This window comes from Microtus pennsylvanicus, chromosome 5 (genome assembly GCF_037038515.1).
Source record: "Microtus pennsylvanicus isolate mMicPen1 chromosome 5, mMicPen1.hap1, whole genome shotgun sequence".
NCBI classification, from domain to species: Eukaryota; Metazoa; Chordata; class Mammalia; order Rodentia; family Cricetidae; genus Microtus; species Microtus pennsylvanicus.
The window spans coordinates 84,166,983-84,190,707 of record NC_134583.1 but is presented as its reverse complement, the minus strand read 5'-3'; the positions used below and the strand labels follow the sequence as shown (position 1 = coordinate 84,190,707).

At 50.5% G+C, this 23,725-nt stretch overlaps 1 protein-coding gene across 1 annotated transcript in view; it reads right to left on the bottom strand.

Annotated features, from left to right (window-relative positions):
• The window catches only part of Kcnq1 (potassium voltage-gated channel subfamily Q member 1), a 320,601-nt gene that overhangs the window by 233,656 nt on the left and 63,220 nt on the right, over positions 1-23,725 (bottom strand). Inside the window, exons 3-6 of the mRNA XM_075972864.1 lie at positions 7,174-7,300; positions 6,683-6,761; positions 6,145-6,241; positions 5,322-5,462 (exon numbers count right to left, since the gene is read on the bottom strand). Coding sequence (XP_075828979.1) covers positions 5,322-5,462; positions 6,145-6,241; positions 6,683-6,761; positions 7,174-7,300 — 444 coding nt within the window. The remainder of the gene's footprint in view (positions 1-5,321; positions 5,463-6,144; positions 6,242-6,682; positions 6,762-7,173; positions 7,301-23,725) is intronic.

Genomic DNA, 23,725 nt, shown 5'->3' with positions numbered 1-23,725 from the left:
AGCTGCCTTCTCTAGGGAGTCAGGCACATGCCAGTAGCTACTTGTAAAGGCAGAGCTGGGCTGCAACCAGTAAGAGCTTAAGGTCATGTATGGTTTGTTTGAGGCTAGCCTGGGCTACATAAAACCCAGCCCCCCTCCCCCCCCCGAAAAAAAGTGGGAGAGAAAGAAAAGAACAAAAACATCTCTACAAGTGGAAGGGTAATGGTCTAGATGGCAAGCTGGGAAGAAGCACAGGTGAGTGGGGAGGAAATGAAGGAAAGAGACCTGCGGCCATGCTCCTGCCTTTCCCCTAAAGATCAGTAGGAGGAGGCTCCAGTGCAGCGGTCCTGAGTGCTGGACAGCCCCCATTGGAGGGCACCTAATTACTAGGAGCCTTTTCCTTCTCCCTGGGCCACCACAGACCTTCCAATCCAGTTCATGAGTCCTCACTCTCAGGTGCCCTGTCCCTGTCAAATTCTTTTTCCTGAAGTTACAGAGACAGCAACTCAGGAATGGGCCATTTTATAGAGCTGTCTAGAACCTGTCCCCAACAGCCAGATCTGCAAGTCTTCTGGGACAATGAACAGAGGGGACCTTTCCAGGATCCAACCAACAGTAGGTCACCTGAGTAGATCATTGTCCCAATGACAGAACCTGTGGGGCAGGCTATGGTTCATGGTCCCCTTCCTCCTCCTGAATAGGCTGAAGGAAGAAGAGACTGGGAGGACTTCCGGAGCTAGTGGTACCTAGTCTTCTCCTTTTGAGTCTGGAGTCAGTCTGGCCCAGAACAATCATTGCTGGAGCTCAGCTTCCTGCATGCTCACTAACTTAACTCTTATTCATACTCATGGATTAGATGTGCCCGAAGAGGCTAGTTGGCATACCCAGGGCCACACAGCTGATACCTGGTGGGCATGGAATGTGAGTACAGCTTGGTCTCTACGGTGGTGTCACACTGTGTCACCCTTGTATCTCATCTTTCACTACTTTCTGAGGCCATCTGCTTCCTCCAGGAGGAAGGGTACCTGGGAAGCTCTATTCCTGAGACTTGCGCAGGCACATCCTTGATGGCATGAGCTAAACCCCTGTGCACCCCTGGAGGGGCATTTCACTTGTATTTTAATAAATAAAGCTTGCCTGAGGATCAGAAAATTAAAACAGCCACACTGGCCAGCCTTACAGATCAGGCAACAATAACACACACCTTTAATCCCAGTAGCCACACTAGTTGCCATAGAAACCAGGCGGTGCCTGCCTTTAATCCCAGTGGTGCACACCTTTAATCCCAGAACTAGAGAGGATTATAAAATGAGAGGAGACAGATCTCAGTCTCAGTCTCATTCTGAGATTCCTAGGGGCAAGGTCACCATTTAGGACTGAGGTCGAGGTAAGAGTCAGTGGCTGGCTGCTTTGCTTTTCGGATCTGAGTTTTTATTAAGCATGCTTCACACCACCATCACCAGATCTGCTGAGTCTATGTAATACATTTTGTAGGCACTGGCTACTGAACAGCAACCACAAGAAAATGGGCCTACTTTGTAGACTCCTAGCCATCTGATAAAGACCTCTCCTTGGGAAGGGCTCACTAGAAAGGGTCCTGGCAGGCTCTCAGCCCTTACTGCATGATACTCATAGAACCTACATGGAGGAAAAGGCTGAATGCTACAAGCCCTGACCCCTGCTCTGGCCTTCATGTCTCCATAGTCAGAATAGTCCTGAAGAATGACACCTCCCACAGACAGTTCCACAGGGTTTGCATGTGACCATCTGAGGAGACCTCCCCATCCCAAGGCCCCTCTAGCCTGACTCTGCAGGATGCAATCCAGCCTGGAAGGTGGGAACCTTCCAGAGCTTCCAGGTGAGGAAAGAAGCCCAGTCAGACTGGGTTTTTTTTTTTTAAAGGACTGAAAGGCAGGGTGGGGATCAAGTCTGCTCACTTGAAGTTCTGTATTTATCCACTCGGGGTAAACAGAGCCCAGCAGCCGCCTGTTTTCAGAGACCCCAGGCACTAAACAGAGGAGCCCGTGTTTGCAGAAACAGCTTTTCCCTCCACTCAAACCATAGTACAAACAAATGCATTCTGTTCCACAAGTAAAGGAAAGGCCTGAGGAGCTCCCCAAATGCTTCACGGCTACACTTGGACATTACACTGAGGGTTCTGGGACCTCACACCCATGTAGGTGTTTCCACCAGAGGAAGGGGACACAGTCCCATGGAGCAGGCACCTTTGTAGTCCAGCTGTGGGAATCCACGGTCTGGGAAGACGGGCAACCCCGCAAAATACAACCTGGATAACTACATTCTGGACTTAACTGTGTCCCCCACATGGCTCACCACCCCCGTCACACACACAGACTCTAGTTTTATTCCAAATTACAGCCTTCCTTCTGGGTCCCCTGGGTGGATCCTAATCCAGTGATATGTGTCCACGTAAAACACAAAGGAACAACCCGGGATGCTCAGGCCACCAGAAACCAGACTTAATAATGAACCTTCCAAGAGCCAGCACAGCCCTGCCCATGCCTCAGTTTCAGACTCTGGTCTTAAGAACCATGGGATCTCGACAGAACAGGACATACTGAATCCACCTGTGGGCAGTGGACAGACTTTCCTGCCCCCATTCATCTGGTTTAGTTGCTCAGTGAAGAAACACTGGCCAGAGGAGGACCCTCGGCTTCATTACAGCCTCTGCAGGCTAGCAAGGTGAGAGCAATTCCCACCCCTGCAGGCATGCCTCTATGCCTGGTCCTACCCTCAGCATACCTTAAGGGAAGCTAGCCCAGTCCCCAGGGTCCAGCCAGCACCCTTTGTGATAGGGGCCAGGGCTTGAGGTACAGCAGATAATAGAAGGTCCTGACCTTCTGAAAATTCTCTCACCTGTGGGTGCTCACATGCGCCCCCCCCCCCGCCACATTAATACAGATGAGCAGCAGGGTGGGGACATAATCCCCTTGTGGAATGAAGGGAGACAAAGGAGATGGCTGTTCATTGGCACAGGCTAAAGAACTCTGAGCCTGGCTGCCCCTGTCCTGTAGCACTCAAGTTCTGATTACCCTAGAGGTGCCAGGAACACAGCCTTGGGCTGCTCCCACCAGACAGCTGCAGAGACAGCCGCTGAATGAATGGGGGTTGTTGGCCCCCTTAGCTGGGTGCTGGGGGTCTTGGGCAGCCAAGGGCACAGGGCCTCATGGAAACAATGGCCAGGCCAGGGGTGCGCTGTGGCCGAGGCCTGGGTTGCAGCTGACAGAGTAGGCCGGAGCACCGGTGCCAAGCTGGGCACAAAAGGGCCGTGTTCCCGGCTGGCGGGCGGATGTTTGCACAGGTGTGGGAGTGGGGGCGCCTCTCTGCCGAGGGCTGGGGGGCCAGGGACCAGGGGGCTGGGAAGCAGCTCCTGCAGGAGGCTGGGAACGCAGGCAGGGCAGCACCAAGGCTGGACACTGTTAAGGTTGGGCACCACTTATCAGCCACACTGTGGGTAGTCACCCACTCACTTCCTGTTGTGCCTCAGTCAGCACTGCCCATCTCTCACCAGAGAATTCTGGCTTGGAGTAGTCTGCCCTTTCCCGTGCAGGCCTAGCTACATCTCTGGGATGTTTCCCCCTACCACAGGCAAGCTTCCTAACTGGGGCACTGAGCTCTCTCCTACCAATACTACTTCCTGTCATACCAGGGTATCTGGAGACATCGGCCCCCCAAAAGGTAGACAGAGGTGAACCTAGGGCCTGTCCCAACCTGGGAGCTTGCCAGCATGTCCTTACCTTCTCTAAGTTGTTTAGAATGCTGGAAACTTCCAAAAAGCAGACTGAATTGGCCAATGTCAAGAATTTCTGCTATGTGCCCTGCTTCCTGGGGGCACGTGAGAATTGTGGGAACATGTGTTTGCCCCAGATCCCTGTCCCCACCTTAATCTAGAATCTCTGAGAGTGAACAGGCCTCAGAGATTGTTCATTCCTGGTCGGGGTATTTGGGGGACACTGAAACCAGGGCCCAATATGGCTGTTTGCTCTGCGCCAGGTTCCCAGAGCCTGTGTTGTCCCTTTCTATGGGTTGCCACAATCCAACCAACCTTTTCAGTAGCCTAGTGAGCTCCAAGTCCAACAGACTGAGAATGCTGGATGGGAAGGAGTTGGCTCTGGTATCCTCACACTCCCCCAGGGGTGCCAGCCCTGGTAGTTCCTCCAGGCATGATGGTGGCTCTGTACAACCTATTGCCCTCAGAGTTGAGGGGTGCGATAGAGTCGGGGGTAGCCCACAACTGCCCTGAACTATGTGCTGCTGTTAGATATTTGTGTTCCCTGTGCATAGGGGTCCTTGACGTCTAATGCCTGGACAAAGCCTGCTTTCAGAGAAGGACCTACAGGCCATGCGGCAGCCATCAACTTCTGGAGGACACTGGCAGTTAGAAAGCCCCCTAAATTGCCTTAGTCAGAGGCTTTTAGGCCATGAGCAATGGTTCCAAGGTCATAGACCAGTACTCCAAGAGTGTGCCTGGATTTCTTCAACACCATCTTCACCAGAACCTCTCCCTCTTCTGCCTGCTAGCCGACTCCTGGGGAGTCATATGTCCCCACCCATCTCCCCCTATCTCTGTCTCTGTCTCTGTCTCTCTCTCTCTCTCTCACGCACACGCACACACACACACATACACACACGCCTACACACATCACCACTCCTTGGGACATTCAGCCCTAGCATAAGAGGTCATCTGTCACACACCAGGCTCCATACATACTGGCAACTCAGCTGGTTTGAAGTCACCTAACCCAGGAGGCTCATGACCATCTTCATAACCTTAGGGACTGGCTGGCCCTCACACTGTTGCTGCCTGGGGCAGTGAAGGACCATGTAAACCTCACATCCACAGAAACCCTGCTTCTTTCTCCCAGGCCCCAAGGACCGTGAAGATATTATGCCATCTCACGGCTTGATTCCGGGCACAGGTGTGCTCTCTGGGTCAGCACAGAGACCAAAGACATGCAAAGTGTGCATCTGACCCCTCCCTTCACTCTGAGCCCATGACCCCTCCAGGGCAAAGATCACCACAAGGTTGAAGTACCAAGTTCCGTGTGTCCCATCAGCTTTCCCTTCCAAAACAGAAGTTGAAAGATAACAGTGTTCAAATTTCAAAGTGGGGACCAGGGAACGCTTACTCTGGTACAGAGGGACCCATACTGTAGGCTTCACGAGCAAATTTTGTGGTTGAAAAGTTTTTAATGTTGGGGTTAGTAGCCTCAGGGCAGGAGGCAAAACAATTGAGCAAGTAGAGCCCAATATCCCTAACCCTGCTGCCCAGGTCCATGTGACCCCTCCCTGAGATACCCCAGCTAAAGATTCCAACTTACCACCCCCCACCACAGAGCATCTGCATAGCTGCCAAACTCGATGCGGCCGGACTCGTTCACAGCATCTTTCTCAGCCAGGTAGACAAAGTAGGAGGAGAAGATAAGACCCAGAAAGCCAATGTACAGGGTGGTGATCAGCTCCTGGGGACAAACAACACAACAGCCATGCTCATATACCCTGTGGTCCAGAGCTCCATGGGTGTGGTGAGAGTGCCTTGGTAGAAAGTTCCAGCATTTGCTAGATTATACTATGCTGGCTATAGGGTGGTCTACATGCAGAAGTCACCTTCCAGAGCAACCCAGTTTTCACAGCTCTTGAAGGTGATAAATAATGCTACTTGGCAGTGAGGCAGTCTCAGCTATCATGCTGAACCAGCCACTGGGTTACCAGATTCCTCTGTTCTCATGGCAGGACAGTACTTAAGAGTCATGTGTCCCACAAGCCTCTCTGAGAAAGAGTTCCCATTGGACGGTATCTGAGACCCTCGCCACTGCACCACCCTTGATTTCCGAGCTTCCTAAATCTGTTCTCCACTGTACTTTTGTCCCAAGTCTGAGGGAGGTGGCATCAGCTCTGCACCATGGGCAGACCAAGTATGCTACCATCGTGGATATGGAGTGGGTTCAGACTGCGAGGGAGGGCTCTCGGGGTTCTGGACCCTGTCCTCAGACCCATATGCCTTGGTATCTGCTTAGCTCTGGGTCACTCAGCTGGGGTCCCGGCACTAAGATACCACCAACCCCATATCCCAGCCTTGTGAATCTCTGGCCCTCCTGCTGTAGGCTGACTAGCTTCTGTCCTACCCACACCAGGCTCACTCACCTGACGGTGAATGAAGACCACAGATCCCAGAAGCCTCCAGGTACCCCCCTGGCGATCAACGTGCAGCATCCGCAGGATCTGAAGGAAGCGGATGCCCCTAAGAAGCAGGGAGAGAGGGCCTAAGAGGGTCATGGTGGTCACAAGCATTTGCCTCCTATGTTCCTGTCCCCACCAAGTGCCAATGGGTAGAGGAGACACACACATGTCACCCTGTACTGGACCATCTTGCTTCCCACAGGTGCCTGTGAACCCTGACTCTAGCAGTCCTTCCAGATGGCCTTCTTGGGGGAGGCCCAAGTCACCCACATTGCAACCACCGAGTCGGCCTATCACCTAAGTCCTAGGAGCTTGGAAGTGCTGGGGTCAGGCTTTGAACCCAGGGTTGCCTACTGTCTCAATACTATGAACTATGGTCACCCTGCTCCTTCTCAAGCCACCATGAAAGAGCCAGGTAGAGGGAGAGAAAGGCTACTGTTTACGAGGAGGGAGCCCTGTGGTGGGTCCTGTCTCACAGGGAGAAATGAAAGAACCATCATACCTGATAGCCGATGTCGCAAACACTTGTCCTTTGGAGCCCACACAGAGAACAACCATAGAGGCTACAACCACGATGAGGTCTGTGGGAGGGGCAGCTGGTTATTTCTTCCGGCACCCAGGGATTTGGGGACGTTGGGTCACCACCCAACCCCGGGTGATGTGACATTCAAGCAAGATGAGACCCAACTATTCAGGGCACAAGAACAATCTAGGTGGGGACCCACGCATGTGTCTTTACCTAAGTCAGAGTAGACAGAGCCTAAAGCTTGTCAAGCCTTGCTGGGCAAGGAGAGTCACGTGAAGCTGTGGCTCCAGGGCTGGGGGAGCCGGGCACACTTCCTGCTGGCCACAGGGCCTGTCTTGCTGTAGGGAGAACAATGTGTGGGGGAGTGTCTCAGCCCATGGGGACTCTCTGGGAAGGACTGTGATGGGGGATGTCCTTCTGGCTGCAGGGGCGTGGTATGGAGTGTCTGTAGGGTAGGTAGAACTCACCAATGATGGAAATGGGTTTCCGGGCAAAGCGCAGCCTGCCCCAGATGCCCACGTACTTGCTGCGGCAGCCTGCAGACCAGAGGCGGACCACATACTCTGTCCCAAAGAACACCACAAGGACGATCTCCTGAGGAAGACAGCAGTAAGCTTGTCAGAGGCTACAACCACTCAGGCTGGACCACCTACACCAGCGTATCATGCCCAAGAGCCTCTGCTGAAGGATACCCAAGACTAGCAGGCTCAATATCCATCTCTAGTAACAGGTGGTGTCTATGAGAGGCACCTGCCTGGAAAGGCCAACACACTGAGTCCAGGAACCCCAGTAGTGGACACTGGTCAGCTACCTCTGTCTAAGGAAGACTCCACACCAGAGTTGGGCATAATGACTGAGTGTCACAACACAGTGTTGACATCCATGTTGTCCAGCTTCATGAGATCCACAGAGCTCAAACCCTGCACCTGAAGGAGGGTTCAAGTATATGTGTCTTTGGGGGACTGTCTCCCTTTCATCTCATAGCTCTGCCTCATGCTAGAGACACCATATCCACCATCTGTTTCTTTTTTTAAGCCTTCCTATACTCTTTATTATTATTATTATGTTATTATTATTACACCATCTGTTTCTTGACTGAGGTCTGGGTGCAAGAACCCTGCCAACCCATCCAGAGATAGCAGGACGAATAAAACAAAGGACACGGGCAGCTTCAGCTGTAAAACAGCTCCCCTTGGCCACTTCACATAGACCAGACCTCTCCCAGTGTATCCACATAGGCAGAAGGCTCTGGAAGGGAGGGGCTTACAAGCTAGAGGAACCCAGGCTATAACCCAGGTTACAGGGTGGAAGGACAGATGGACAGAAAGCTGAATGGGTAGATGAAGAGATAGGTGAGTGCAGAGACAGATACACGAGTGGATGGATGGATGGATGGATGGATGGATGGATGGATGGATGGATGGGTGGATGGGTGAATGGAGGAGTGGATGGATCAGTGAGTAGGGGTGGGGACATGGGTGGAGGAATAAGTGGGTAGGCGGATGGCTGGATGAAGAGGTGAACAGAAAGGCAGACCGACAGCAGACAAATGCAGACAAATGCAGGTCAGCGGTGTGAGAACCAAGTTCAAAAACAAAGGGGGTCCATTAGCTCTCTCAGTTAAGTCAACAGCTAGACAGAGGTTTCCTGGCACTTGACGCAGCCTCTGACTATGATTTAGAATCCACCTAGCAGCAGTCTTGAGGCCTGCTCAGTCTGTCACAGCACTGGGTGGGAGCTGCTGGGCTGCTTCCTGCTCGCACAGCCTTGACACAAACTGAAGGAATAGTCACTGCAGGCCTGACTATCACCATGAGAGAGGTCAAGGCGAGGCTCATAGGGCCTTGCTTTTGATTGGCACATAGCCTCTGCTTCTCCATCCTTCACTATCTGTCTCTTTGATGAAACACCCAAAGGCCTGCCACATGCACAGTACTGGAGGGTGAGGCAGTGACTGACTTGCCATGGGACAGTGGTAGCAGGAGGTCTGGTCTGGGTTCCTTCCCAGCTCCTGCCACAGGGCCATTGTCATAGGGACTGACTGTCCTGACTGAGAATACTCTTCCTGCTTGCTCTATCCCTGGGTAGCTCAGGTCTGACCCTTATCCCTGCTATGGCATGGATGTGAGTAGCCCATTGCAAATGGGTGATTGGAGGATTTGATGCAAATACACATTTCATGTGAATTACAGCCTGCTTTGGCCCTCAAGGTCTTGACCCTGTTCCAAACCTGTGCCCCAGCTCCCAGTCAGCCTTCATTGGTAAGAGGCCCTTGGGGAAGGCCTGGGGTGAGGAGGTGAAACCACTCCCACATATGTTAGGGAACTGTGCAAAGCCACAAACCCACGAAGCCACAAAGCATTGTGCTGTTCAGGCCTGCTTCCAGCTGGCTCCCTGCCTGCCTCTCTCAGGAGCCTGGCCCTGGAGGGGACTTCCTCCTTGACGTGTAACATTGACTGGCCCTGCCCCCACCAGTCCCCTGCCAGAGAATCCGTCATGAGTGGGGGCTAATACTGCCTACCATACACAAATGCTCTTGATTAAGATAAAATACTATACTACCTGGCTTGTGTTTCAGGCAAGAGCAAGACTTGATGGTAGGCATGAGCTTGGGAGAGAGTCATACCTCCTTCCTTGTGAGAAGAACATTTGACCCATGAAGTGGATTCATTGAGGAAGGGGGTCTGTGTGATGGCTAAGGGTGAGAGAGCAAGAGGGTGTTGGCAATGATGGGTCCTCTTTGACTGAGCATACCAAGGAGGAGCCATAATCTCATTCACTCCAGTCAGTGCTCACTATTAGCCTGTGGAATGAATGAATGAACAAATGAATGAATGGACGAACAAATCTGTGAAGAGCTGGGTTGTAGGATGTTGATTTATCTTTGTTTCTTGAGAGCCTGGGCCTGTAGGATTGTTGCCCAAAGTACTGTGTGTGTCTTTGACCAATATGAAAAGCCTGCTCCCAGTCCCCACTGCAGAATGTGACTTCATGGGGGACAGCATACCTGACCATGCACAGCCCCAGTCGGTAGTTAGAGAGCTAGCTCAGACAGCAGGCCTCTGTCCCAGCTTCATGGGCCATCCATCACCCAGCTGGCTGGTAATCTAGTGGGGTTTTCTCATTTAGATGTTTGTCATTACTTAAATACCTTCTTAGCAATGGCTTCTGTTGACTACAGGTGCCCCCTGACCTAATACTTGGAGGAAAATCCATTTTGGGATTGGCCATGTGAAACAACAGGACCTCTTACACAAATCTCCAAATCCTATTCAACATGTGGACACAGTGTGAAGTCTGGCTTCAGAGAGCTTGGGCCCCATCATCCCCTGAAAATATCTGGCTAGTTATGTCCAGAGCAGGCAGGGCTGAGTTAATTAGAAGGGCTCAGTGGCTGCTGGGAAGGGGCCGAGGAAAACAGCCCTGTCCGGGGTGGGATACAGCCATATTCAGTGTTTGCAGAGATAAAATGGTCTCCATCACCATTAGCTTTGCATGTATCCTGGAGCTAGGAGGGGTGGCCCTCAGACCATAGGCCACACTGGGACTCCAGCAAGGAGTTGGCATTTGGCAGGAGTGTGAGTCTATGGGAGATGCACCGTAGGCCAGTTTTGTAGCAGCATTTCATTTGTGTTCTAATAAATAAAGCCTGCCTGAAGATCAGAGAGTAAAACAGCCCCACTGGCCAGCCTTACAGACCAGGCAGTGGTAACATAGACCTTCAATCCCAGTAACCACACTAGTTGCCATAGAAACAGGGCAGCGCGTGCCTTTAATCCCAGTGGTGCACGCCTTTAATCCCAGCCCTAGAGAGGATTATAAAACGGGAGGAGACAGTTCTCAGACAGAATTCTGAGATTCCTGGAGGCAGGATCGCCATTTTTGGACTGAGGTCAAGGTAAGAGCCAGTAGCTGGCTATTTTGCTTTATTGACCTTCAGGTTGAACCCCAATATCTGTTTCTGAGGTTTTATTAATCATACTTCATAGTTTGACTCAGGCAACAATACCCTAGTCCACAGGAGGGTTAGGAGAGGCTAGCTTAGCTTCCTTAGAATAGACACCAGGGTTGATGTCAACTGTTCCCCCAGCATGGTCACCCCCTGCCATGGGAGTCAGGCCCCAAGGCTCGCCCGTCCTGTATAAGTAATCTAAGTACAGTCCCAGTGTTGAATGAGAGGCCTCAAATATCTCTACAGAACACAGAAATACCTGCTAGTCCTCCATGCCCATTCCCACTCTCCACCTGATGTTAAAGGCTAAGGGTGACTACCCAAAGGACCTCATGGCCTAGTGCACCCCAAGATCCTTCCTAGATTCCAGGCACATCACATCTTCTGAGTTCTCCATGTCTTCAGAGGCTTGATATGTGGGGTGTACTCCCTTACCCAATCTTCCAACCACCTGCCGTGCTTAGGCCATTTCAGCACCCCTGAGCCTTGGATGAGGCAACTAAGAAGCCAGTATGCTCCCCGCCAAAAAAAAAGCACCAACCCAAGGCACTCAGCATTGTCCAACCCCCTAAAGGGCCTCCCAGAGGAATCCACATACTGCCAAAACCAAGGACTCAAGGCCCGGAGACATTGATGGAGTGTGGCCCTGAGCTCTGTCCTAAAGATATAAAAGAAAGGGCTGTCCTTGGGCCAGCTAGCTTGGTCTGAGACAAAAGGCAAGAGAACACAGCAGCCCCTCCCACCCTTACCACTGCTCCTTGGACTAGAGCTGGACTAGCTTCGCGGCTGAGACTCCTATGTCAGGGACAATCACCAAGCACGGAGCCTGCAGCTTTTCCTGGATTCACCAAGGCAGGACCACTGTGCCTCTTACCACACACAGGGAAGAAAGCTCATGAGAACAGGAAAAACAGACAGACTCGGGCCATGGCAGGGATCTCATGGGTCTCAGGGAGCAGACTCTGGCGAGTTAGGCTATTTGCCTCTCAGAGGAATTATTGCTGACACGTGAGCAGGACCGAGAATACATGAGGACAGATGAGGTCTGGGAAGTGTCTGAGAGTAGGGATAGTTTATACACGTCGGGGTCTTGTGGGATCAGAGACAGAAACCAAGGTGTAACAAAAAAGGCTTAGGATGGAGAGTGGCCTAGAGATATAAGAGTCAGTTACCTGGTCTGTGACAGGAAGTGTCCAGAGTAAGAACAGAAGATGAGCCCAGGCCATGTATGGGTCCCAGCACCCCTATCCTGGTGGTCATCTGTTCACAGCAGGAGAGCTAAAGGTTATGCGTGTGAGTCTGGGCTGGGTGGAAGTATGAAGAGCCAGCCCTGAGGAGATACAGGAACCCCTGCTAACATATTGGCCCCTGTCTCCTCTAGACCCTTGAGGAGTTAGAGAGGATGTCAGGGCCAGAGCCTTATCGTTGGCTCCCTGTCCAGAGCTCTGTCAAAGAAATGAGAGGGGTGGCCTAGTGGCGTACGAATGCCAGTGCCAACAAAAGAGATTTGGACAGGCTCTGAAATCAACAGTCCCTAGAGTGTGCCCCTGGCAGCACCCTGCTCCTTTGCCCATGCACAGGTTCCAATCCACGTGATATGCCATCTTCCGCGACCAGGAAGCAGGCCCTAGCCATAGTCTGCTTATTTCCCCTACAGCGAGTGTTAAAAGGTATATCTCAAAGGAGTGATCCACATACGTTAAAATTGTTTTTAAAAACAAAGCTTCTAGAGCTGAGGCTCAGTTGACAGGTGTGCTTGCCTAGCATGCCTGAGGCCCCAGGTTCCATCCCCAGCCGTGTAAAGCAGATGTGGTGCTGTACACCTGGACTCCTAGCTCCAGGGGCAGAGAGGCAGGAAGATCAGAAGTTCAGGGTCATTCCTGGTAATGCACAAATTTGAAGCCAGCCTAGTTAAGTGAAACCCTGTCTTAAAACAAAGAAACAAAACAAAACAAACAAACAAGAAATTACAAAAAAATAAGACAGAGGACCCGAATAGGCAGTTATTTGGGAAAAACATACAAATGAGAAAGACATCCCACAGCCTATGTCACTAACTGTGGGAACATAGATACAAACAGACACTGCTGTGTCCCTGCAGCCTATCAGGATGGCTATTAGCAAAACACAGGCAATGACAACAGTGGAAGAGGAGGTGGAGAGGCGGGGCTATCACACATGGCTGCCTGAGGGAGACACAAGACCCAAGGTACAGGGGGCATGGTTCATTGGCTCCCCAAGTCATGAAGCATAGAGTTACCACCCACTCAATTCTGCTCTAAACAAGGCTCTATCTTAAAAAGAGAAACATAAAAGGAGTAGTAGCTCAGAAAAAAATACAATTGCTGAGCTATGCAGAACATAGTTGTTAGAGAACTTGCCCGGCACGCATGAAGCCCTGGGTTCAATCCCCAGCATCACACAGAAATGCATCGATAAGAAAAAATAAAGAGCTGTCATAGAGCTCAGCAATTCTACTTTGGGGGCTACGCTCAAAAGATGGACAGAACTTTGAGGAGCTCTCTGGCCGCTGTGTTTACTCTGGTAAGGCATACAGTGGCCAAAGGCAATGTCCACCAAGAGGCTGGATAAAACAGGCTCGAGACACAGCAGGGCGCACAATATTCCTCCAGATGGAAGTGTGCTCCAACACAAGGCATGGACCTTCTTCTGAGACACAATCCTGAAAGATCCTACTGCTAGTACAACTGTAGGTCCTTGAGTTGCCGAAGCCACAGGGACACAAAGCAGGATGAGGTGGCAGGACCTGAGGAGTCAGTGTTTAAAAAAGATCAGAGTCCATCTGCGAAGAGGAAAGGTTCTCGAGGTAGACAGCGGGGACGGCTGCACAACACAGTGAATGAGCTTCATGCCGTTAAGCTGGACAGTCGAACGTGGCCAAGATGAGTGAGCTTATGGCATGCATGTTTTAGGAAGGGAGGGGTGGCAAGATGGCTCAGGAAATAACTGCGCTTGCTGCCATCAAGCCTGTTAACTAGAGTTTGATTGCCAGACCCACATGATGGAAGAACAAAATGGATTCCTGCAAGTTATCTGACCACCACATGCAATCTTAGATACACACAGGCACACATGTACATGCAAAATAAGGAAATAGATGTAATAAAACAAGAGACAGGATAAGAAGAGGGCATGGAGTCAAGAGGTTCACAGGCTCTACTGCCTGCAAAGTAACAAATGGACCCTTGCATGGCTTCCATTGTGACGATAAGGGAGACAGCAGTGGAGCAAAGGCAGGAAGCAACCAAGGACTCAGGTCCTTTCTAATCTCATTTCGCTACTGCAATGATGGAACAGATTGATGCATGGGCTCGGTAGCACTCTTGGGTTCTGTATGCTGCCAGGGACACCCACGCACAGACACACTGCCTCTGAAAACCTCACAGTGGGAATGAAGTTTTCTCATTTGACAGATGGACACTATTCCCCCAAACTGAGCTGCAAGAGATGCAGAAGACAAAAGCTCGGCATGACAGAATTTCTGACAGGCCTAAAAACACATGTCACTCATGAACACTCCCTACACATGCACATCAGGTGCTTGGGGGCAACCATAGCCTAGCAGCGACCTGCCCACCCAGGAGCCTGCAGGGCTGAGAGTAAAGTAAAGGAGGTGCTTTACCAGGGTGAAGCTGGAACAGGGGAATGGCCGGCACAAGGTTCACAGCCTCCTGGCTCATCACTGAAGGTTGCAGGCAACTTATCCATTGCTTCATTTTATCAGCTTGGTAAATCCCATTTCTGGGAGGGTGGGGGTCCAGCTTACCACAGTCACTCACCTATGGGCCACAGCAAAGTCAGGACATGGCAGACTGGCTCAGCCCAGCTGCCTTGAACCCTCAGATAACTTTTTTTTTGCTTAACAATCAATGGAGCTCAAAGATGCTTATCATGAGTATTCGGTGTCTCTGATGTTACTGTTTTATTATCTTTTTAATGAAAGAATAAATTGAAAGCCCACTGGAAGATTAACTACTGCTAATGAAGTGTTGGCCGGTATGGGTAGGGGCCCTGGCAAGAGGGATGGCAAAGTCAGGTCACGGAGCCAAAGGCCCTTCAGACCCTGGACAGGGCAAAGAGTATTAGGTACCTCTAGGCCCCACTTAGGCCACCAACCGGCATTGGGGTGATGTGGGAATCTATGGCTAGGGCTCTACCATCCTCTCATAGCTAGGAAACCTGTAAAGTGCCTGTTTCCTGAGCCAGGGGGCTTCTTGTGGGAGGACAGTGCCGTCTCAGCACAAAGTCAGCCAGCAGACTATGGGGCCAGCTGTTCTGACTCTACATGGGCCCCAATAAGCCATAGAGAGGGCCAGCCTTGCATTCTCGGGAGGGGCAGCTGGCCGGAGGCTTGGTGCCGGCATGCAAGCTGCTCAAAGCGCCCTTTGTTCAGGTCCTGCCTGTGGCCAGCTGCTCCCAGCCGCCGGCCTGTGCTGAGAGCCCATGGGCCCCCCAGTGACATGTGCTGGGCACAGCTGGAGCCCTCAGGCCATGCTCACTGCCCACCCTGAGGAGCATCAGTCCCCACAGGCCACCAGCTAGTCCCAGGTGACACAAAGCCTTCAGGGACTCTAGGGGGACATCAGGGTCCCACTGGCTGTAGACAGAACCAGGACCCTGTGGAGAAGTAGCCCTTTCTATAAGAGCCCACTTTTTCCCAAATATCCCAGGAGTCATGAGTACCTCAGTGGTCATAGCTGAGTTCCCTTGCTCACTGTGTGGTGGACTCCGATTGGTTAGCAGCTTTGCCAAACTCCTCTGAACTGCAGCTCATGACTTTGGTTGGCTTACCTGAGCCCCTGGATACCTAAGGTGGCCTGGAATGGTTTAGCTTGCTTAGACAGTAGGTGATGTAGGTCCTTTTGCACCACGGACCGCTCCCAACAGTGACAATAAGCTAGTGGGGCCCTGGGGCACAGCACAACACAGCCAGGAAGCAGGCATTTCCTCAGGCCCGCCACCATGAAAGCTAGTAAGCTGTCACAGAGAGCTGGAGGCAGAAGACCTGGTCCTGGGAGTTGGCCGCAGAATCCCACACAGGCCTTCTGCAATAGCCAGCTCCCAATGGCACCAGCAGCTGCTGTGTCTACACCCATCAGGGGAGACCTGATTTGGGGGGAACTCTAGGAGACACAGAACTACTTTCCCCTGAGAACCAGCCCCAACTGCCAGCTGTCTGAGCAGCCATTCTCCACACTGGGCAGAAGAGGCTATGAGGCTTGCTCGGTCACCATGGGGATGGGTGTTCCCATCTACCCGTTAGCCAGGCCCTGAGAGGGCACAACAGCTGTTATCTGGCCCTCCCATCGTGGACCCCACTTCAGTAGGTGGCACGAGGCCCAGGGTCCACTGCTATCTGGGGAAGCTTGTGTGGGACCAAAACCGCAGGGGGTGCCTTGAAGACTGGTTGTTTCCCCTGAATCACATTCTATGTCAAACCTTCCCCTCAAGGGGTGTGGAGGTCCCCATCTTCCTTCTTTCTGGTCTAGTTCCCACCTTCTGGTTGAGGCTCCGCCATCGAGGACCGCCCCCCCCCCATACTCAACCCTCCCTCTATTATGTTCCAGGTATAATGGCCCACCCAGCAGGACCTTGAAATTCCAGTTTGAACAGTGACAGACTGTCTCCACAAACTTCCTAACAAGTCCCTCTGGGATAGTCAATGCTCTTAGGAAGCAGTAAAAATGCAATCCGTTTGCCCAGGAAGTACCTCTTGAGCATGCTGTCCCAGGGCTCGGGGACTTCTGCTCCAGCCACGGAGACAAGGTCCAAACAGGAGGCAGAGAGTAGGGATAGGCCAAGGGCCCCAACAGTGGGCTAGCCCATGCTTGTACCGCCCATTATTATCAGGGAAAATCCTCCTCGGATTGGAGGCTTCCGTGCCTCAACCTTGGAATAAAGGCTGCCCACCCACGGTGGGGAGGAGAGCGGGCCCTGTGGTCATTTTAATTTTACGTGTGCTGCCGGTGCGGTGCTGTGTGTACTGACTAGAGTTACATGCGGTTCAGGTGGTTTAATGGGCTGCTTCCAGTCCTGGGACCCAGCTTGCTACAGGCCCGCAAGGTGGGGGTGTTCATGCCCCGCCCACTCCCTTCCTCCCTGCTTGGGTGTTCTAGAGGTCAGGAGGCGAACATGGGGGTTCAGTGGTCTCCTGACGCCTGGTGGGGGGCAGGGTAGATGGCGCCAGGATATGCACGCAAACCAGCCCAGGAAATCCCTGCCCAGAACTGCCTCATCAGCAGATTCAAACCAAGCAAATTCATGCCATCCCCCAGACGCCTCCAGGGTACTTGTGAGCCAGTCTCTCCCCCACCCCCACAGTAGAGAGGAGGCAGCCTGGGTGCTCTGGAAGTGTGTGTCTGCATAGGACAGGAGGCAATGATTTTTCTTTAATGAATTTCAAACTATGTGGGGTTGCAAACACCAGCAATGGAGGAAGGTGATGACAGGCAGACGTGAAAATGAAGTATCTGCCACAACGGGGAAAGGGGGCAGTCTGAGCCTTGCTGGGGGCAGGATGAACAGTGTCTTTCCATCAAGAGAGGTCAGCTCCACATAGCTGTCCACAGCTGCCCTGTCTTCCCTCACTGAGCCGAGTTTCTCTGGATATTTAGGAAAGGGCCCCTCTATCCCTGCTGATACAATGTTTCCCCTTTCAACATTTTAACCATTTGTTTTTATGTTCCTAGTTTTATTCATTCCTTTTTCTTTCTTTCTTTCTTTCTTTCCTTTTTTTTTTTTTTGTTTTGTTTTGTTTTGTTTTGTTGCTGCTGCTCTGCTGCTGTTGAAAAAGGGTCTCTTGGCGTCTGGGCCGGCCTCAAACTCTATGTAGCCAAGGATAACCTTTATCTTCCCGTACTCCTACCTTCATATCCCCAGTGCTAGGATCACAGGTGTGCAGCACCATACAGACTGGAGATTGAGCCCAGGGCTTCGTGCATGCTGGGCAAGCGCTCTTTCAACTGAGCTAAGTCCCCAGCCCTTGCAGTGAGTTTGGATTAGAGAACGCGAACAATTCTCTCAGTAGTGTAAGATGTGTTCTTTTAATACGAGCCCAACATGTGATTGGCTTCAGAAATCTTCCACGGACGCAAAGAAGCAGAGACTACCCATTATTGGACTCCAAACCTCACAGAGACAGCTTGAAAACCTGGTCCCCACATTCCTTGCCACTCTGGCCCCCAGAATCTGGGCTTTAAGATCGAGAGCAAAGGCTGGTATATTCTCCTGCATATCCTGTCTCTCGGCTCCTGTCTCCTGGAATGCTCACTTCTGCTTTTTTTTTTTCCCACTACAGATCAAACCCAGACCCCTGCACACATTAGGCAAGTGCTCTGCCACTGCTCTTGTGGACTCCGCCCCCCCTCTCGTTCTGGAATGTTCATTTCTAAAGTGGAGCCATGAGGAAGCTGCCACACAGCAGGGTAACAGCCTTGGAGGCAGATTTCTGCACAGGGCCGCTCCTGTGCTAAGCAGAGAGGTGCTAGCCCCAGAGCTGGGGAGCCTTCAAGCCTGGGAGCTGTGCTCTGGGGGCTGTCTGAGGTGCTGGATTTGTGGGGTTTGGTGGGGGCGGGTGCCTGGCTAGAGAGAACAACAACAGATTTTAGATTCCCATTAGATTCTGAACTACTTACTTTTTGCCTATGTTCTCTGATCTTGTATCTACTCTAAGCCTACTCTGAAAGAATTGCCTTATGATACCTGTGACGGTTAGGGTTAATTTTCAGCCTTACAAAATCTGGAACCACCATGGACACTGTCCTCTGCGCATGTCTGTAGGGCCTCTCTTGATTATGTTCCTTGCTGTGGAGAGAACTAGGTTGTCTGGGTGAGCTGGACAATAGCACGTAGATGCTCATTGCTTTCCTCTTCTGACTGCAGACTTAGTGCGAGCAGATGTTTCAAGGTCTGGCTGCCTCGACTTCCCCACCCCAATGAACTGTAACCTGGACCTGTGAGGCAAGATAAACCCTTTCTCTGCTAAGTTCCTTTGGCAGGATATTTTATCATAACAACAAAAAAAAAAAATAATCCCCCCAGTCACCACAGTTATCCCTCTTTTCCACACTCCACATAATATATCTCAAGCATTCTACCGTGTGATGTCTTCTTATTTATAATTAGGCCTCACCCACACTAGCCCAGGCTTCAGTGTTGACAACCTGCTGCCTGCCTCCTTCTCTGTTTTCGGTGTAGTTTCTTTACATATTTTTGACTATCCCTCTCTCTTTTTTTTAAACTGTCTATTATGTTTGCTTTACTAAATGTATTGGATCTATCTGCTTAAAAATATAAAAAATCAGACTGGGGCTATATAGTCACCAGCAATGTCATTTCCTCAGCACAGAGCCTGGAGCTACAGCCCCAGCACAAGATTAATTCGGTATGAACAAATAAAACCCCATCTGACAGCCGGCTGCCTTTCGGACATTTTGGACATCTCCTTTAGGAAGATGAATTTAGGACATTAACATTTAGTATAAAATTGAATGCATCTGATTTGATTCTTTCATCCTCATGTGTGCTATGGTTCCTTGCCTCTCCCCGCTTTCCGGGCAGCTGCGGAGTTGGTCAGCACCGCCCTTTCTGCTTATCTTGCGGACCAGGACATTTTACTGTCCTCTTTCATTCTACCAGACCCTTAAAGACAGAACTAAAATCAGCTCTTATCTAGCAACACTTCCCACAGCACTGCTTTCGTGAGACTTTTCCCTAGTGAGCCAGTGATTTGTATATGGCTCTGTTTCTTCTGACCTCGAGCCGAGTCCTTAGAGCCAGGCACAGCCTAAAGCTTTTTCTCAAAGGCCAGGCAGTGGGTGTTTAAGGCTCTGTGGACCACATGGCCTCCTTCCTGAAGTGGAAGGGACAAGAGACAGTACATCCACAAGAATTCGTGCTATGTGCTCATAAAATTTGATTTGTATAGACATATAGGCTGACTGTGGACCAAGTTCACAGACTTCCTGGTTCCTCATCCTCTGGTGGAAGAGCGTTATCAGGTAAACGGTATCAACACAAATTCCTGTCAACATCCCCTTGCCCAGGACTTCAGGGTGTTACCATATTTGGAAGCAGGGTCTTTGCAGATGTAATTTAAGATGAGGCAACAAAGGCATGGGATGTGTTCTTCATCCAACATGACAAGGGGACTTTAAGATCCAGAAACAATGGTAGGGAGAAAGCCAAGTGGGTGTGAGGGTAGAGGTTGCTACAATGTTTCTATAAGCCACAGAACACCAAGGATTGCCAGCTTCCAGAGAATAGACTGAGAATGGGTTCTTCTCAAGGCTAGAAGGAACCTACCAGCTAATTGCTTATCTTTGATTTACAGCCCAGAAAGAATAACCCCTAAGCAGCTACAAGCTGTCACCTAGATCAATCCAGGAGTTGGACCAGGACCCCGAGAGATATCTACTCCTCTGTCAGGCCAGAAGAGCTCCCAACAGACTGTCTTTCTCCTTGTGGGCATATGGAACCACTGCTTCCTCACACCACCAAGCAATGTGGGCTTTGAAGAATTAACCCAAGTCAGGGGAGGTAGCAGCAAGGCCTCAGAGGTGTGCTGGCCTCTGTCTAGACGGTGGATGAACCCTAAACCCCTGAGAGTACAGAGGGACCTCTGCACATAGGAGCAGCCCCAGTAGCCCACCTTGAAATTTGCTTTTGTGGGGGCAGGGGCCTAAGATTACCCATACTTGGAACTCCTAGACAGTTTTGCAATCATTTAAATCAGGCCTCAACCTTTGCCAAGAAAGTCATACCCATCTATTGCCCAGTTATATGAGGTTTTACTTAGACTCTCAACCCCACTACCAGTGGCTGTCAACCCCAGGGAGAAACCTCCCAAGATAGGTCACTTGTTGGGACTGGGATGTGTTTTCATATGCAGGGAGCCCAGACTTCGAAAGCCACTGCAATCAAGAATTTCCCCAGGACTAGAGTTTAGTGAAGCTGAGACCCTCAGGGTGAGCACCCTTCACCACAGCTGTAGACCTGGGCAAGCCTGCTGACCCACTGCTTGGACTCCGACTCCGTCTATGGAGGCCTAGGGGCTACACCTAGCCAGACAGTTCTGAGACCTGCAGGGCAGGAGGATAAGTGGGTCACCTAATCACAGGCTGTACTATGCCTGTTTGAGCCTGCACTGGGGGCATAGTGCTTGGAGTTGGCCTATTCATTGTTCCACGACTCACTCACTGTGCAAATCTAGACATCTTAATGAGGGGAGACTTTAGACAGGATTTTTTTTTCTTCCTGTCAGGAATGTTTTAAGGGACTGAGGAAATTGTGCGTGGATTTGCTGTTTTAGGAGGTGGTAAGTCAACAACTTCAGAGGGAGCCCTGCTACTTCAGAACTCATGTCTGCACAGTTCATGGGAGACATACACGCCACCTGCCATGGGTTCTGAGCGCTCATCTCCTCTTCTCCTCAAGTTTCACTCCCTGGGGAAGAGGCTGTTTCCTGCAGATCCCAGCATATGACTGCTCTCTGTGCCTGCGTCCTGTGTCCTGTCATGCAGGCTGGACAGGGTGCCCACAGCCTCTGAATGGTCAGCAGCACAGAACAGAGATGGGAATGAAACAGCTCTGACGTCACAGTCAACCTGGAGTCCTCAGAACTCTGGGGTGAGCTTGTATACACACACATACACACACAAACACACACACACATACACACACACCTCATCCCAAAGTCTAAGTTTAGGAATACCCAAGGTTGTGTGTGTTTTGTTTTATGAAGGTTTGGGGGTTTGTTTTTGTTTTTTGTTTTGTTTTGTTTGAGACAGGGCTTCTCTGTGTAGCCCTAGACGTCGTGGAACTAGCTCTGTAAACCAGAACTGGCCTTGAACTCATAGAGATTCACCTGCTTCTGCCTCCTGAGTGCTGGGACTAAAGACCTATTGCCCGGCTTTTGTGTGTTTTTAAGATAGGATCTTATTATATAGCCCTGGTTACCCTCTCACTCAGTATATAGCCCAGGCTTGCTTGGAACCCATGCCAATCTTCCTGCCTCGGCCACCCAAGACCTGTGTGCTACCACACCCAGCTCCAAGATGGTCTTGTCTTCAAATTCAGGTTTGAGGCTCCTGCTCTTTGGGGGGAATGAATGCTTTGAAGAATGCAAATGGCCAAAATTTAGCCAAAGAGAAATTTGAAAGTCTCGGGTCCTATGTTTACTAATTTATCTCAAAAAAAAATTTTTTTTTGCTAGGGAAAGTGCAGATGGGATGAACTCATGGGTCTGTACAACCTGGAAAGGAGAATACAAGACATTTTATATAGCCTCGGGCTGAAATGAAGGAGCATGGGATCTCCTGACCCAACCTCGGGTACCAAAGCAGAATACATAGCAGGAAAACTAGGCCTTTTCCTATGTGAACACAGATGCGCAGACCAGAACTCCGATGATCTAGTCCAACAGGATGCACGTTTAAAGGCACTGGAACGGAGATGGCTTTCTGTGACAAAAGGGGGGTTGTTTTGTTCTTTGCAGTATAATGGGTACAAAACAAAGTTTAAGAGAGGAAAAGGCAAAGCCATCTCAACAGGAAAGGCATTGAGGGCCACCCAACAGTAACTGATACCGTCTCCTGGCCCAGGAAACTAGAAGAAAAAGAACATGCCCAAGTTGCCATCACCCCCTCCCAGGCATCAGATCCCACACTATCTGACCCAAGGATGGCAGACCATGTGGCCCCTTTCTGATCACTGCTAAACTTCAAGTTCAAGGTCTCCAGCTTGTGCCATGAGACAAACCAAGAAATAAAAGGAATGTGGACCAAAAAGGAAAAGTACAGATGATTTTATCTGGGATAACCAGACCTCTCCATAGAGAACCCTAAAGAACCCACAGCAAGCAAATAGAACGAGCGAGTTGACGCCCTTCTCCTAGTCATAAGTAAGGTCAGCAAAGCCGCTGGAACAAGGTTAACATGGGAAACAATCACTGTCCTTCTGTATCCTAGCAACAAACAACCCCCAAAACAAAATGGGGAAAACGGTCCTGTCAGGAGCTTCAGAACCCTGAGGGACGAAGAAGCGATCTAACAGACTATGTCCTGGAGACTGCATGGTACCGTGACTGGGACTGAAGATACTTAAGCAGGGAGAGAGAGAACGCGCAGTGCAGTTCAGATACACGAGAAACCCACATTTCTCTACTCCCCTGTGCAATACCAGTCAAAATGCCAGGAGGGCTGGGTTTGGTTCTTGGCTTTGGATTGTTGTTAAAAGTTGACGAATAGATTCTCTGATTTTCCAGAGACTGTGAAGGGTCCAGCAAAGCATCGTACTTTGAAAATGAACCAAATTGGAGGATTAACAAGACCTGATTTCAAGGCTTAGTGTAGAAGTCGCGGCAATCAAGGTTTTGCTGGCAGAACAGTTTACAAAGTCCAGAAATCGGACCCCGTGCACGGCCAACTGACTTTCATCAAAGGTGCCAAAGTAATTTCATGAAAAAAATAGTCACAGGGACATGAGGGTAACCACATGCAAAGGAGACTTGGTCCTGATTCGTACCTGTCACCATGCATAAGATTAAAACTGGAAGGAATTACAAATCTAAACAAGAAACATGAAACGATAAAGTTTCTACAGAAAACAGGAGAAAAAGCTTCGTAACCTCGCATTAGGCAAATATTTCTTAGACAGGACACACAAAAAAATGAGCCCTTCAGGAAAACGGGGGGAACACCCCAAAAATTAAAAACTTCTCTCTGAATGATACTGCTAAGAAGAATCAAAGATGAGCCCAGGGGAGGAGAGGCCTGAGCAACACAGATCATGTGAAAGACGCCATGCCATGGAGAGCATCCTTCTCACTCAGCATGAAGGAGACATACAGTTGTTTGAAAAATTACTGAAGACTTCCCTGCAGGAGATCCACACCATCAGATGCTAAGAAAATGTGAATTACTATTATGATTAGAGTGGTTAACATTTCAAAAGCAGACAATGCTTTTTTATTTATCTGCTTACTTAATGTGCATGAGTGTTTTGCCTGCATGTGAAAATGTACATAACAATCTTCTCGGCTGCCTAAG